The following is a 17,452-nucleotide window of genomic DNA, read 5'->3' on the forward strand; positions in this document are numbered from 1 at the left end:
GCTGTGGCTTTGGCTGGCTATGCACTTATCTAGGTTGCCAATCCGAGGAACCTTGGCTAATTGAGTTCAAAGCTAAAATAGGGCCCATTATTCATTGTACGAATATGAATCGCGGTTCCCAATGTAAAAATATGCTACAAAGTGCGGTTTGTACTTGAAGTGATCACTATGACCTGAGAGACATGGATGATGCCGCGGAATACGTTTGTACAACTGAAATGTGCACTGCACTGAATTTCGTTAAACTGAAGGGCATTTGCATTAGGTTCAATGGTGCTTTGGTAGGGGATTAAAAAAGTTTGTATAACTGAATAGTTCGTGCATTAGCGCAATAGTTCGTTTAAATTACGTTTGTTCAAGTGGTATTTTACTGTATTTATTTTTCTTGCAAAAAGCAAATACGCTGGGTGAAAGAAGTAAGGGTGCCAAAGTAGGTACAGCCCAACATTCCTCACTCTACAGCAGCCACATCATGTTTACTTGATAGACTCGGTTGGGGTCAAGGTGGCAAAGTAGTACTGTTTTGTTGAGACAGCAGGAATTGCTTGAAAAATCTGGCAATATAAAAAAAAAAAGGGGGTGGGGAAGAGGGGGAACAAGAAGAATTATTTACTTTTCTTGGGCCTTTGTGTCAGACAACTGTATTGAACTGCCTGTGTCAAGAGATTTAGGTCTGCTGCATTATTACTATCATTTGTTCCACCTTTTCCTTCTAAGCATGCTGAAGGTCTGGCAGAAGCTGAGCCAGGAGAAGTTGTGGGTCCACCCTTGGGGCCAGTGCCTCATCATGCTGAGGAACCTCCTGCTCAGGCAGACGACCATGTTGCTCAGGGTAAGTGGAGCAGCTGGAATAGAGGTCACTTGTAGACAGCTGGGCTGCAATGATGCCGCCACTTCTATTCCATCTGTACTCCTGTCAGCTTCTTTCTACTCTTTGTTGTAAACACAAATGTCTTTATCACCAAGAACAGCTACTCTGTACTGCTGATTAGAATCGCAAAGAACTGAGTAACAAAAAAAAAAAAATGATGCACTACACTCGAACCTCATTATAACGAAGTTGAAGGGGGAGCCGAAACTACTTTGTTAAATTGTTACTTTGTTATAGCCATTATTAACATTTACTGCAATATATGCCCAGTTTGCTGCACAATTGTAAACATTGAAATAACAAGACGCCTTTGTAGCCCGCAGAACTGCTACATGGCCACGCGTGCGGTGAAATTTGAATAAAACAACAAAAGAATCTTTGGCGTATGTGACACAAGACTCAGCGCTTGATGCAACAGCCTTTAAATAGCTGACTCCTGTTCCATTGTGGTGATGTTTCGTGCCTGCTTTTCACTTGGCTCGTTGCGGTCGAGCAGCACGTGGCACACAGCACAGTACCCCATTGTGTGATCACGGAAGCAAGTGAACTTCACTGCGCCGGCTTGGCTTGGCTGTCTTGTTTCCTGCAAGATTGCACCGATGCCAATGTGATCTCTGAGGCACACCCAGCTGCCAGCCACGTGACGCATCGCACATAGAGGGAGAAGTGAATGTAGGGTCTAGGCGTGACCCCCAAGATTGCGCCACGGTCCGCTGCATCTTCTGAGGCCAGGCCCAGCTGCGACTGCTTGCGCGCCGAGCCATAGCGAAAGAGAATATTGAATGCATCAGACTTTCGCACCGTCGAACATAGCCACACAGCATGGTGCAACTCGGTCAGGCTTGCGCATTACCCCCAAGATTGTGCCGGGGAGATCTCGGAGGCCACGCCCAGCTGCACCCCAGTGAATGCATGAATCTTTCGCACCACCGCGCATAGCGGTGCAGTGTGGAGTGGCTCGCGCAGTCAGGCCCATGCAAGAGAGAGCGATCAGTGGAGAAGTGTGATAGTGAGCTACTGCTTTAGCGCAGGTGCGCAGCTATGCACGGCGATGAGAAAGACCAGTGTTGCTTAATGACGTATTTGACGTGAGGACGGGGGAGTTTTGAACTGCCGCAGCGAACGAGTGCCAAACCTTTCAGTGCTTGGCCACCTAACTGCCGCACAAACGAGTGCTCGGCGCGTAACAGTTGGTCATTTTTTGGTTTCAGAAATGAATCTGGTTCGTTATATCCATTGGCAGGACAGTTTCACTTTGTTAAAAGAAGGTTTTAAATGCATGGATCTCTATGGGAGAAATTTCAAGGGAAATTGCATTTACTTTGTTATATCCCATTTCGTTATAACAAGGTTCGAGTGCATACTGCTCCCATCTAATTGCGTTGACCTTGTTGACATGCATAAGTTTTTGATGGTAGAATCAGTAGGGTTGGCCTGACCTTTAGTGTGGGCTTTCAATGTCTTATTGAGGTGATTTTGTGGTCATTTTAGGAACATTTCAGATTCTCTTTTCATGCAGTTAAGTAGATGTCTTCTCTCTTTTTCACATGAGTGAACCAAAAAGGTTTCCTTGGTTTGAAATGTCACCCTATATTAAAATGCTGAATAACGCAGTATGGTGTAATTGAGTCTTTTATTTGGCTACTGACACTTTTTGAAAGCAAATAAGAACTGGTGATTTAGTGAAGAAAAGCTGAGCAACTTGAAGAAAATTACATCAGTGCAGGCTTATAGGCCTCGTGCACCGCCTATAGAGGCGCCACTGATAGCCACCTAGCGGGCGCTTCCAACAATATGCGCGGGAGCAGTAGCAGACGACAACGCTTTGCAGCAAGGGTGACTGAAGTTCGCGGCTGCGATTTGTCCTTTGTTCGGGCGCCAGACTGCTTCTTCTGCGGCGACAGCTGTAGGGAAGACGCAGACCTCTGTGGGAGCGGGTATGAACAAGATGTTACCGGTGTTTGGGGCAACATGGTCCACACACGCGCCAGGTGCGTCCCGCAGACAAACGCCATGAAGACCATTTACATGAAGTGGAGCTCATGTAAACTAGCCGACAAATTTTGTTGACTAATGCGATGTCTCGACCATGTTTTTTTTAAATTCTACCCTTGCCGTAATGCTGCTTCTGTACCTCAATAATAAGCACCCGTCGTTAGTGCAGGCTTAGATAACAAATCCGCACGGTGCGATGTCTGCATATGCCGTTGTGATTTTTCTGCCGATGAATACGTGACGCCGCCGAATAAGTGTAGTGAAAGTCGCCTGAAGAAGAATAATTGCGAACTTATTGATAGAAACGCGTACACTATAGTCAACGAAGCCACCAAACGCACGGGTTAATAAAAGCGCGTGTTAGCGCTGTACCGCCGATGAACTGCCGTTCGCACTGCAGTTTTTGCAATCTTAAATTCCCTAAGGAAGCTGCTTGGAAACGTACAAAGTTATATTCTAACGTTGCAGTACTTTTTTTAAATGTTACTAGAGAGAGGTGCCACATGATATATTTAAAGGCAGAGCAGCGCCAGTCAAATTAGATCCAGCGCTGGCGGCAAGGCCGGGTTTAGTCCTATGCGGCGTAAGCATAATCAGAAATAATTTAGTTGAGTAAAAAATTCACTTGCAAGAAGCGACTACGTTGTGAAACAAACAAATCACTCGGCGTGTTAAGTCTGCTCAGACAGCATCAAGGTGTGATGACTTACCATACGTGACGCGAACTATTCAGCGAAAAATGGATCAGCGAAAAATGGAACAAAATACCATATGCAGCAACTATTAGCAATTGTCGCCCTGAGCTACCTATTTTCTAAACACATTTCCCAAAAAACCACGATATCTAAGATGCCCTCGGGCGAAATGAATAAAGCTGTTAAAGAAGCACTTGCTTGGTGTCATTCCGATAAGACACAGCGTGATTTATACCCTTTACAAACGAGGCAGGGTGAAAACTTCGCAGCTCAAAAGAATCAAGAGTTATGCATGAAGCAACTAGCAACAGTTAAACATGTGCGAAGCCACGCATAATATAGATGTAAAAACATGAAGCGCGCGACAGCTGGTGCGAGGATTTACCGGGCCACATAAAACTAACAATTGCAGTTCTTGCAAACTTCTGTAGCTTTAACATACAACACAATGCGCTCATGCAGTCGTGCTGCCTAGCTAGCCCAACGCGGTAAAGAAGCGGAAAACAATATAAGCGGCAAACGGCATTCCGAACTTTAGCGAAATGCCTTTAAACCACATGCTGCACTGCAGAAGGACTTCGTCGCTTACGCGTCTAACTACAATCGAGTAAAAAAATAATAATAAAAAAGAAAAAAAAAACGAAGCGACGAAGGAAAGGATGAGAACAAGAAATTTCGCGCCGAAGCGACGATCCATTGCCACCGTTGCTCCTGCTGATGAGGCTTTGCGGGGAATAATTAGAACCCTATCGCCGGCACGTTTTCGCCGGTATTTGAGCCCCCCACCCTGCAACAATTCTTCTTCGACATTCTTCGGAAGCTTTGGCCATCCCACACATGCGAAGGGTGTTGCCTATTTTGCTCTCAAAACACAAACAAGACGGAGAAGCACTATCAGCGACGCAACAAACTACGGCGTGCTACGGCGCGCGGCTCGCTCCTCTCCCGTGCGTTCCGCGCAAGGCCGCCACCAGTGGCGCGGCCATCGGCGTGCACGCCGCCTATAGCAGTGTGCCGTTGACTTTTCTGTGTAACATCATTTGGTGTTCTAGTGTATGTAAAACCTCGTATGTGATACAAGATATTTTTTGAGTGATGATCATAATGATATACAAGCATCTCATAGGTAGACACTGGTTGCACCATGTATAACATCGTGCATATAACAATGCTATTACACATGCACACCTTCATTCAAGGTGCACATTTTACTCCCGTGCTCACATCCCAATAATATTTTGGCTAGTGAGCTGGTTACCAACAGATTGTCCGTCCAACACGATATAGCCGGTGCTCTTCATACTCGACAGCTTCTGCTGTGTTTATGACATTGTGCATTCAGCCATTGTAACAAGTCAAAACGAAACTACAGTTTACCGCAACAGGTGCGCACGGAACCGTGGTTGCTATCGACACCCTCATGTATGGCGACCTCGCAGTTTTGAGGCACGTGGCTGACGCTCTTGCCGATGTGCTCGCATACTAAGAACGAAACTACAGTTTATCGCAACCACTTTAGATGAAACCGCGATCCCTATTGACACGATCATGGATGGTTACTATGCAGTTATGAAGGCACGCGGCCAATGGGGTGTTATGCACGGTGGTAAACACAAGAATAAAATCTATAGAGGCACAAATAGGCATTAAGTGTTCCTTGTACGATTTCCACTGATGGCTATGGTGATGTGGACTCCGCCGCTTCGTTTCAGTTGGGCATTGGCGCCGCTCTTGCACTTTTGCTTCGGACATTTGCGGTGCTCCGTGCTTGTGCTGCCAGAGTTGTGTGAATTAATCGATGTGCGGCCTAAGATGTCTGAATTAATGAAAGTTTGATTTCGTTCAATGCATATGGCTGCCAATTCCAAAAGATGAGTTCGAATTATCCGATTTCCCGAATTTAGGAGGGTCGAATTCGTGGGGTTTTACTGTATTTCCTCAGGCAAGATCTAAGAGGAGGCTGAGGAAAGGGCGAGCAATGCTTGACAGGATCTCTATCCCTTTTACATAAATACACTACAATTTAGCAATTAGTAACAGTTTCAGCAGACAGATTCTGCACATTTGGAATGAAAGTGCAAATACAGCTTGAAACAGTTAATAACAGTTCATTTGTAACCAAATAAGTATTAACAAAACTGAGAAAAAGTTAAGCACCTACAAATTACACTTGACATGTGTTACAGCTTACAATATGCTTAGCAGCGAAGAAAACTAACAAAATAAACACAGTGAAAGGAATTAAATTCATACATGCAGTAAACCCTCGTTATAATGAAATTGTTTTACTTGAATTATCGCTTTATTCGAACTTTCTCCCAGTCCCAACTGAAACCCATGTTTTTTAAACTGAATTACTAGAAGCATACCAATAAGCTGCTTCACTTGGAGCGAACTAGCAAAGAGTGTGTGTGCACTCACGACGGCTCTCGGCGTCTTTTGCACCGAGCGAGTGAGTGACCCTCTCTGCCACCAGTTATTGCCATTGTCGTGCCTGTGCGCCCTCTTCCATGGTGTGCGCGCATGTTATCAGTGCTGAGTGGTGCTGTGGCAGCTAGCAAGGAGTAGGTGCACACTCATGGCAGCGCACAGTGCCTCTCGTGCCTAGTGAGCGACCTTCTTTTTTGGCAGGCTATTGCCATCACAGTGCCTAAGCACCCTTTTCTTTGATGCTGCACCAGTGCACTATCAGTGGCGCTGTGGAAATAGCGCGCAACAAAACGCAAATGACACTCTGCGCAGCCTTCTGTGTGCCCAAGGTCACCTGAACTAAGACATGCTACTTTCTCTGTGCTTGTGTGTGAGCTTTTTCAATCACAATTGCACTAAAAAATGTGCAGTCTGGCACCTGTATTAAGGCTGGGGGAGTTCCGATCGGTCGGCCGAAGTGAAAGGACGTGTCGTCGGCGCGCTCCGCAACCACCGAGACTACGCGACCTTCACCGACCGCCCTTGACCACCCTTGCCCGGGCCGCTTTCGCCGGGAGTCATATGGGAAGTGGCTTTCTTGCTGTTTCCCACCGACTGCCTTTTCTTCCTGGGACTTTTTTGCCGCTTCCCACGCCTCTACAGCTCTGAAGCAGTTCCAACGTGGCTGCCCCTGCCGGGGCCATAGCTTCCTTGGCGTGTTTTCTACACCATGAACCAAGAGCACCAAGCGACCAGCTCTTCCGAGGCCCATGTTCTAAACGGGCGTGCAAAGGGCCTTCGGCCAATTCACTGCTCTGTTTCGATGGAGCGTTTATCTACCGCAACTTCATTTTCCAATGAGCACAAGACGCAATCGGCGGCGGAGAACGCCGCCGCGCGTTCCTCGACAACAACGAAGACGCCCGAGGTGGACACCGCGGGAGTGGCCGCCAATCCCCATCGTCGCCAATTTTCCCTCCCAACAACGAGAGGTGGACACTCCGACCGGGGAAAGGATGGACGAGGATGCTGCCCCGAACATTAGAGAGTTTTAGCCCAGCGGGTTTACGGCCAGCGGAGCGGAGCGGGCGAGCGGAGACACGACTGCGCATGCGCACAACGCTGAGGCGGCCAGCGGTTTTACGGAGCAGCGTTTACGCCCGCTGGAAAGCACTCCCCAGCGGAGGGTATACGCAGCGCGCGGGCGTGTATGGGAAATGCAAGATGGCAGCCGCGAACATGAACGCCGGCAGTTCTGCATCGACGACAGCGACTGCGGCGCTGACTTGTACATTAATACTCAGTATATTATTAACAAATAATGTACTGAGAATATGTAATATATCTTTATTCAACATTTCTTGCATTATAAAAGCAAGTGTAATTCAAATTCATTTCTCAGTAACTCCTATTCGGACCACTAGGTGGGGAAGCAGAGCACCCCGCTCTCTCCGCTCGAGCGGGTGAGTGATCCGCCGGGCTAAAATTCTTTTTTCGCGAGCCGCTCTGCTGGCGCAACGGTGGAGCCCGCGAGCGGAGCGAAACGTAAACCCACTGAGCTAAAACTCTCTATTTACGACGACAAAACTGACGACACAGGTGGCTGTTGGAAGACAGTCATACACAAGCGACGAATCTGTCAAACGCGTGCTAAGACGCAACCCTCCGAGAACATCTTGGGCATTCCGGACGCCTCCTAGCCTACCGTACGCAAGTTTAGTCAGAATCAAAACCTGCCTCAACTTCCTTTGCACGATGAAAAGATAATTTTGCGGCCTCACGGAGGACTTTGTCTCGATAAGTGGACGCGCCCAGAACTCGCCAGTGCTCTATGGAGTGCAACCGGCTTGACCACCGAGGATCGTCAGGACATCATATTCCGACTGCGACCTCAGCAGAACTTGGCAATCATCAGCACACCCCAGTCACACGTAGCCGACGCATTGTACAAGGTGAGGGAGCTGAACCTTGGTCAGCGGGTCTATCCCATCACAACATATTTTGCGGCCCCAGACAATTCATGCAAGGGAATTTACACCGTCTTCCAAGCTAGTGGATGAGCTTTTGGCTCCTGGAACTCAAATACTTCAAGCACGAATGATGGGTCAAACCAACGTTGTGTTGGTAACATTTGAAGGACTTAAAGTGCCTCGCTACGTGCGTTTCTATGGTGCAGAACTCCGCTGCTACCCCCATCGACCCCGCCAACTGGTTTGCAAGATATGTCACAAGCTCGGCCATTGGGCTGATTAGCCGCACGTGGTCATTTGCGCGACGTGCGGGACTGACAACCCCACCCCGTCACAAGTGTGCACCCCACACTGCAGATCCTGTGACGGGACCCACCCTACAGCGGACCCAAACTGCCCGCGGCGTGCTAGGCAGACATTGAACAAAGCTTGGGTGCGAAAAGCTCTCAAGAAAGAGCAGCGTGAACTCCAACCCTCCAGCGACCCGACCACTACCACAGATACGGCGGAGACCTGAACGTCGCGCGCCCCAACGAAGGAGACCAGAAAAGTCCGGTCGGAGACCTGTTAGAGATCCCGTCGCAAGTTCCGGACCCGCTCCAAGTCCTTGCCCCGATCCCGCGAGGCATCGGTGTGCCTCCCAGAGAAGCGCCCTCCTTCCCCATCTTCCCAACAACCCTACAAGAATGCCCTGCAGACCAACGCCCCAGCCAAGGTGACCCTGGTCCCTTCAGGGGTGCAGCGGACCCCGGAGAAGAAAACAGCAATGGAGGCGCCTCGGGAGGTAGGTGGGGCGGAGGGTCCCCCACAGCTCGCTCCGCCCCGTAAATCTCTCCCTACCCCTTCCCCTATTACCAATTCGTTATCAAATCCCGATCCTCTAATAGAAATAGCCCGCCTATGCCGTGACATGGAGGCGCGCTGTGAGCGCCTGCAAAAACAAATGGACGCGCTGGTGGCAGACATGAGCACTAGTATGCAGGCGGCTCTGGACAGGATAGAACGCCAAATGGAGGCCCTTCAAATAGGGATTACGGAGCAAGTGAAATCATGTATAGAGTGCACTTTCGCACGCATGCAAGTTCCTGAGCTTAGCGGTAACAACGAAAGCGCGCTTTCCGACTAAGGCTCTCGGCCGCAACCTTCAAATGTGGGCACCCGGCGCCCGCATCCCTATGCACGACCGCCTGCTCCCTCTCGCGATGATGGTGCCGCGTAACGCGGAGCAACTAGTGGTGTGGCAGTGGAATTGTAGGAGATTCCGCTGAAAACGAGGTTCCCTACAGCAGTATATCGCCACATCCACGAACCCTCCCGATGTCATCCTCTTACAGGAAGTCATTTGCACCCCTTCTTTATCTGGCTACAGCACGCTCTCGGGTGTCTCTCCTCTTGTGGGAGCCTTAGTTTTGAAACGTTACATGTCGCATGCATACCACTAACATTGACATTCCTCACCAAATATTGGAAATAATTACGCAAGGTAAACGCAGCGAGAGTCTGTTTATACTCAATGCATACAGTTCCCCTCGTTCGCGAACGCACTGTTTTCAGCACCTACTAACAGAATTTGGTAGGTTTGGACGGGTTTGTGTGGTGACCGGCGACTTTAACGCTCCGCATACTGCATGGGGTTATGTTAAATCGCAGGCTAAAGGGACCCGCTTATGGAATGCCATCTGTAACATGAGATACACATTGCTTACCGACCCAGAGCACCTCACTCGGATGGGCAACTGCGTATCTCGTGACACTTGCCCTGACTTTACCTTCGTGCGCAATACTGGCTCAGTCGTTGCGCACGAGCCTTTAGAGGAGCACCTTGGTAGTGACCACTACATTGTGGCGACCACCTTGTCATTGGGGTGCGCGCAGGCCCGAGCGAAATGTGCGTATAACGGATTGGGCGAAATTCAGGGTACGTCGCCAGGACCCACCTGAGCGCCAAGGGTACGAACGCTGGCTTGACTCTCTCACACAAGATCTAGAGGCCACCACGAGCACACTGCGCATCACAACCGAGACACCAGACATAGACCCGCATTTACTTCATCTTTGGAACGCCCGCAGAGGGTTGACACGACGATGGAAACGACAACGCCTCAACCGCAAACTTAGGAAACGTATAGATCAAATTACATGGGAATCTCAGGAGTATGCAGAGATCCTTACGAGGAATAACTGGCGAGGATTTTGCGATCGCCTCTCAGGCACACTGAGCACAGCAAAAACGTGGTCGATTCTTCCCTCACTCACAGATCCTACCACAACAAAGGAAAAAATGGCTGTGGCTTAGCTAAGGTTAAGCCCAGGATGCGAAGCATACTAGCCTTTATTTTAGTTGTCGAACCACTGTTTAGCCTGGTGAACTGCTGTTGCTTGGCTATATTTGGTTCGGCTAGACGAAGAAACAACTCATGCGTTACTCTGCTTCGCCTTCAAGAGTGGAACGCGACAGCGTTCCTGTCGACCCGCCAAGGGGTGTAAGACAATGGGCTACGGCGCAGCGACTACGCGCCCCGCATTGGACGCGGTGAGCGTCGAGCAACGCAGCGTTCGGCGCGGCAACGAAATGTGCGCCTGAGCAAGCGACGCACGCCTGAGCCTTAGAAACAGCTCGTTTCTAAGGCAACACCGCATTCACTAGAGGCGCTTTTGTACCGCTTTGAAGCATCGTACTCGTGGCTCAGTGGTAGCATCTCCGTCTCACACTCCGGAGACCCTGGTTCGATTCCCACCCAGCCCATCTTGCAAGAGTTGAGCCAAAGCCACCTAGAAACAAGCGCAGCTGCTTATATACCGCAGCGACGCCGCGAGCGACGGCGCGAGTTGGAGCCCCGTTTCTGCTCTGTCGTGACGTCACGGTGTCACGTGGTCAGCCTTGAAGGCGACACCGCCGCGCCTGAGGAGCTGGGTTGAGCTCTAGTAATATGCTTCGCATAAAACATTTCAACAGCTACACATCCTAATGCAAGAGTACAGGGACGATGTCTCGACACTCCTCAGAGAGCTAGAGAAGCATTTCATACCCACAGGCCCGCCGCCGCAGTACCCTGACTATCCTTATGTAGGCGAGGTGAACGAATTGCTCGATGCAGGCATCACATCTGACGAGGTGCGGGTGGTCCTACAAAACCTATGCCGCAACACGGCACCGGGAGCTGACCACATCCGATTCGCCACCCTTCGTAACCTCAGTGACGCGGATATTAACCACCTCACCCATATCTTCAATGATTGCTGGCGCAAGGGCATGCTTCCCCAAGCATGGCGACACGCCGACATCACACTGACCCCCAAACCGGGCAAGCCTGTTAAAGTTGAAAACTTACAACCCATCTCCCTAACATTCTGCATTGGTAAGCTCATGGAGCATGTACTCTTGCAGCGTCTGCAGCCCTTCCGCGAAAAAAAATCCTTCTTTTCTAACTCTCAATTCGGATATCGGGCTCATTTGTCTGCCAAAGATGTGCTTTTACAATTGCGGAAGGAGGTCATAGGACCTCCGTCGTCCGCCCAAACGAAAGCACTCATCGCCTTAGACCTAAAAGGGGCATTCGATAATGTTGAACATGATCTCATCCTTCGCATTGTTGCACATTCACACTGTGGAACTCGTATGTACAACTATATACGTGCATTTCTTCGAGATCGCACAGCCACCGTAGGAATGGGACCGCATCGATCCGGTACGATTCGCCTTGTAGGACGTGGGACACCCCAGGGCTCAGTTCTTTCCCCTACTCTATTCAATATCGCGCTCGCAGGACTCCCCCGGCTACTTGACCAGATCCCTGATGTCGCCCACGCTATTTATGCGAATGACATTACTATCTGGTCGACACGGGGTTCCGACGCAGCCATCTAGGACTGACTGCAGCAAGCAGTCGATACAGTTTCCGAGTACGCAAGAAAATGTGGCTTAAGATGTGCTCCGGAAAAGTCGGAGCTCATAATCATTCGCCCCCGGAGCCGTTCCTCTACTTCCCCTATCACTGTGCACGTGGATGGCACACCGATACCACAGGTTAATTGTGCTCGTATCCTCGGCCTACACGTCCAAGTGGATGGCAGGTCAAACTACACTGTTTCCCTTCTATCCAGACAGATTGAGCAAATTCTGGCCATGATCCGGAGGGTCTCTAACAGGCGCTCGGGCCTTCGAGAAGAGGACCTGCTGTGCTTGGTGGAGGCATGCGTGATCAGCCGCCTTACATACCATCTCCCATTTCAGCGGTTGACCCAAGCGCAACAACTTCGCATAGATGCAGTGATTCGCAAATCGACGAAGCTGGCCCATGGCCTCCCGAATTATACTTCCACACGCCGTCTCCTTAACTTAGGGACACATAACACACTAGGCGAGCTGCTAGAAGCACATCGGGTCAGCCATCGCCAGCGCCTCCTACTCACTCCTACTGGCCGCCATCTTCTCACACGGCTAGGATACTCTGTCCCACCCCTTGAGTCTGAAACCCGTCCAACGATCTTGTCGTCAGCGATACGCCAAGCACTAAGTATTCATCCATTGCCACGTAATATGCACCCCGAGCATGACAAAGGGCGGCGCAAAGCCTGTGTACGATACATTGGCCGCATGCTTGCAAACATCTCGGAAACACATACTTTATACACGGACACATCACGCACTCAAGAGGGCTATACCTCGGTAGTTCTGGATGGCATCAAATCCCTGAGAGACTCTGCTACAATGCGCGGAACAAATGCCGCTTACGGAGAAATTCTCGGTGTTGCTCTTGCAATTCGATACGCCATCCGTGTTCCTGAGGAAGTGTATATATTGACGGACTCGCAACAGGCATGCCGGGCGTTCCTATCAGGACATGGCATCCCGAGAGCGGCGCACCAAATTCTCAGACAGATCCCGCAAAATACACCAACCACACCTCCCCGCATCCACTTACTCTGGACCCCTGGTCATACCTCGCTGCCGGGTAACAAACACGCATATGCGGTTGCCCGAGAAATTTCCCTCAGGGCGACTCGGCATGGTGAGGAGACTAGTTCAGAGTGGGGGGATCCCTTGCTCCGTTACAAAGACATACTCTGTCATTATACATGCATTTGTCACACCCATGCCGCACCACCGCCGTCCTTCTTGCGGGAGGAAGCAGTGGCATTACGCCAGTTACAAACCGCAACTTTTCCAAATCTTGTCTCTCTCAATAAATTCTACCCACACTGTTATGCAGATCGTTGCCCTGGCTGTGGCAGCTCGCCCACAATCTTCCACATCACGATTGAGTGCACTGCAAACCTTTTTCCTCCCCTGCCAACTCTCCTTTACCCCCTACGCAACAAAGAGCTGTGGGACGATGCCCTCCGCGACGGACCTCCCGAGGTCCTCCGAGCTGTGATACAACGGGCTCGAAACATCGCCGGAATCATCTTAGGGACCCTGGACTGAGGGTTCCTCCCACACTGCTCTCGCCATTCAAATAATATTAATAAAGATGTTTTACTCTCTTAAGGCTGGGCTCGAGGTCAATTGACGTCAAAGCGACGAACTTCTTTCAGTGGCAAATGCCCGACTCGCGCTGTCCAAATATTTGACGCCTGCCGTCAACCCGGCTCGATCAAGAAAACTTTGCCTGGCGAACTGTGCCGCTAGAACCGGTGAGCACACTTCGCTTGCTCACCAGGCGTCGCCTTGAGTGATCTCCCTATGACTTCCCGGGGCTGGTTGTGAGCTGCCACAAGTTTTTACCGTAAAACCTCGTTAATATGTAGTCAGCGAGGAATGTGGATCTAGTATGCGCTAAGTGATGTACTAAGTTACCGACAATGGCAGATGAGTGGCTATAGACTTACTGGTCTGATAAACATCTTAGTTCTCACATGCAGAGAAGCTTTATTTGCGTGCAGGCAGCAAAAAAAAAACATTTTCGCTTGCTGCTGTGGTGGCGTTGCAGTGGCAATGGCATTCGCAAACTCAGCAAGGCCGTGAGCCATTTTCTCCATCAGGTCCCACTTCTCTGCGAATGCCTTCATGATGGTCAACACACTAGCTCCATCAGATATGGAAGAGCGATCATTCACGTTGTCATCAATGATGACAATGTGGAAGCACTGGAAGCTATGGGGGCAGGAAACATGTCACAGATACCATGTTTTGCATCACTATTGGTGGCGACTGCAGTCCAGGAAAGGTCTACGTACCGCAATTCTGCTATCTGTGGTCTGTATGCATGATATTTCGCTGATTCCCTGCTTGTATGCAGTGAAAAATGAAGTAAATACTATGCACTAACCATTTGGCATGCGTTAAGCAACTACGGCTTAAGTGGTCATCCACTGGCAGCAGGGTGGGGAATCTATCGCGACTATATTCAAACCGGCATTACTTATTAAGTGGGTACATATTAACAAGGTTTTACTGTAGGTTTTTCTTTCTTTTTCTCTTGTGCCGCCAGCGGAGTGTCAGTGGCAAGGCCGAGCGCCTTTAGTTCTCGTGTGCCTAGAGGGAAATGGCTCGAGAGATTATAGTTACAAGCAGACTGTGCCTAGTTTCCAGGCTGTTGGCATGTGTGTGGCCCAGACGGCAGATGCAATGGCTGATAGCATCACAAATGAGAGCTGCTGACAGGCCTGTATCACGATAAATTTCGAAAATGCTATCCTCTCTGGCTGCAGTACTAAACGCCTGTTGTTAGAGACGGCTTTAGAGAATTGGAAAGAAACAGAAAAAAAAAAACAGTACAAAGTAAACATGAATCATCACATGTTTTTACGCAAAAAAAGTAAAGAACTAGTGTTGCTGTTGAACAAAACCTTCTGCAACATCAGCGCCCTGCTGGGCCACTCAATCGCTGCAACCGCACAGAATAGTCAGATGGTACAATGCCAGCTTGCTAAAATGCATACAGCTCAATAGGATGTGTAGAAATCGTTTGTAAATGCATCTAATATACTTTTTCTAAAATTGTTTTGCCATTAAGAACAGACAATAGAATAAAAACTCTTTTTTATCATAATTTTGTTTGAGAAGAATGTTTATCAAGTCTGGCAACACTGACAGCAAAGCGGCGAATGCACAACAGCATGCATCTCTTTTTCGCTTTATTTAGCCACGCCAGCGAACATTCGGCATCGTGCCATCGCGTCTTCCTGCTGCGTGAAGTTCACCGTGAAAGTACGCTCTATGTAGCCCAACCTTTAGAATTCCACCTAGGTGCTAATGTGCTATTTTAGCTCTACCTTCCTAGCATTTAGGGAGCAGTTGCTTTTATCGCATTACTGCTTATATTGAATTTTTTTCACCATCCTATTCACTTCGCTATAATGGGCTTTACTGTATTTTTACGTACACACTTGATACAATAAACTCCGAAGTACGGAAACAAAGATCAGTATAAACACAATAAGAAATGTCCCAGTTTCGCCGGAAAACCAAAGCATTGATTGCGATAGCAAATTATTAGAACTTATTGAAACAGGCCTCAAGTCATTTAACTATATTATTCTCTCTCTTGCTGCTTTTGCTAATGTAACCCTGAATGATTATTTGCAGCAGAAAAGTAAATAACACATCGATTGATTAACAAGTACGTTAACCGATCAATTGCTCAGCTCCAGTCCAGGCTTGCTTCAGCTCACATGGACTGCCATTCACTCATGTTAATACTTACATTCACTCATATTCACAAGCACTCACTTGTGTTCATACTTCTATCACCTTTTAGTATTAGGCAAAGCAGAACACACTAGCTAATCCTGCCATGTACAGAATGGTTAAGTGCTTTCTTGACTACAGAAGGATGAAGGGCTTTTTCTCTAACTGGCTTTTAACAAGTATGATTGATATGGGAATCAGCAAGATTAAAGTAATTGTGTAATGGTATGCCAAGGTTGAGCATTGGGCTAGTTAGGGCTGTATAATCTACGTTTCTCAGCACATTAGATGAGGGTGGCAGCGTTCTGTGTGACCTTTTCTGCCACCTTGGTCTAATGCTCTGTGAAACATCGATTGTGTAATGCTAGTTAGTCCTTTTTAGGAGACTACACAACAAACTTTCATCCATGTTTTTTTTTTTTCTTATATGTAAGTGGCACTCTTTTTTAATGTGACAGCCTGCATTGCAAAAGTTATCTTTTACGGATGGTTCAAGTAAGTCCTGTCTTGACTGACCACTTGATGTGTGTACCCATTGAGGAAACCTTTAGTTAAATGAAATCTTTTTGCATGTTTCATGAAGCTCATTTAACCTTTTGTGGTCATGTATCGGGCCTCTCCCAGCACACGAAGATATCAGTGCTGAGATATAATGGTACTGGCATGCGAAGATATCAATGCTGACGTTGATGTGCTTGTGTGTGCTAGTTTCTTATTTGTGTTTGTAGCGGCACATCTCAGAAACTTTTTCAGCTATAAATAATTGCACTTCGTAGTGTCTGTGTGCAGAGGCAGCACTTTTTTAGTGCCACACTTGACGGAATTGATTGGCAGGGTGATTTTAGTGCTGATGAGGAATATATCGCACCTTCAGACGAGCAGTAAATAATCCTTTGGGTGAATGCACTGCAGAAGAAAGTGACAGTAAGGACCCTAGAGAAAATGGTTCCTATTGTGATCACCCACAATGTTGTGGTGCTTACTGGAGAGTCTACGCTGTATGACAGCTTCAGAAATGAAGCAAATTTTCTGAAATAAACCGCTTACACTATGCTTTTGTTCATGTTAGTGCTGTATTTGAACGCCAGCCAAAACACGCAAAATAGTTCCTGACCAGAACTATCACAACAGTGGGTAAATACTCATGACCACAAAAGTTTAAAAGATGCTTAAATGCGTATTAATTCTTGTTTATGGCATTGGTAATCATGGCTATGCTTGCTTAGTATAATATTATGCTATTATGCTTCTTGTGTAGACGATATCAACTGGAACCCAATTGAGTGGGACAGAGCAGCTGAGGAGCTTACCTGGGAAAGGGTGAGAGCAATTTCTCTTTCTCTATGTGTTGCATGGCTATGCAATTAGGGCCTCTTCTTCATCACCATTGTGATCATCCTATTTGTGTACACAAATTTAGACTTATTCCAAAATCAAAATGGGACCTGTCAGAGATTGATAGCAGTACTAGCAAATACGATTTATAATGTTGTTGAACAGCTGTTGGTCCTGTGTTGGCCTTAAAAGTTAACCAAACAAGTGTGACCTGGCTTTTAATAGCTGACAGTAGCTCACAGCCGTTTTTGCACTTTAAAGGCGCCTTGAATGAAATACATTTGAAGTTAAATTGGACTATTTCAGAAATACTTTTTCTCAGTGGCTATGGTGTTGGGCTGCTGAGCACGAGGTCGTGGGATCGAATCCCGGCCACGGCGGCCGCATTTCGATGGGGGCGAAATGCGAAAACACCCGTGTGCTTAGATTTAGGTGCACGTTAAAGAACCCCAGGTGGTCAAAATTTCCGGAGTCCTCCACTACGGCGTGCCTCATAATCAGGAAGTGGTTTTGGCACGTAAAACCCCAAATATTATTATTATTC

General features: G+C 48.2%; 1 protein-coding gene across 2 annotated transcripts in view; it reads left to right on the forward strand.

The window, feature by feature from the left end:
* The window catches only part of LOC142559026 (E3 ubiquitin-protein ligase MARCHF6), a 168,791-nt gene that overhangs the window by 49,888 nt on the left and 101,451 nt on the right, over positions 1-17,452 (forward strand). For both annotated transcript variants that reach the window (XM_075670815.1, XM_075670816.1), the window contains exons 7-8: positions 718-832; positions 16,832-16,893. In XM_075670815.1, coding sequence (XP_075526930.1) covers positions 718-832; positions 16,832-16,893 — 177 coding nt within the window. The remainder of the gene's footprint in view (positions 1-717; positions 833-16,831; positions 16,894-17,452) is intronic.

The sequence above is a fragment of the Dermacentor variabilis genome, chromosome 1, assembly GCF_050947875.1.
Source record: "Dermacentor variabilis isolate Ectoservices chromosome 1, ASM5094787v1, whole genome shotgun sequence".
NCBI classification, from domain to species: Eukaryota; Metazoa; Arthropoda; class Arachnida; order Ixodida; family Ixodidae; genus Dermacentor; species Dermacentor variabilis.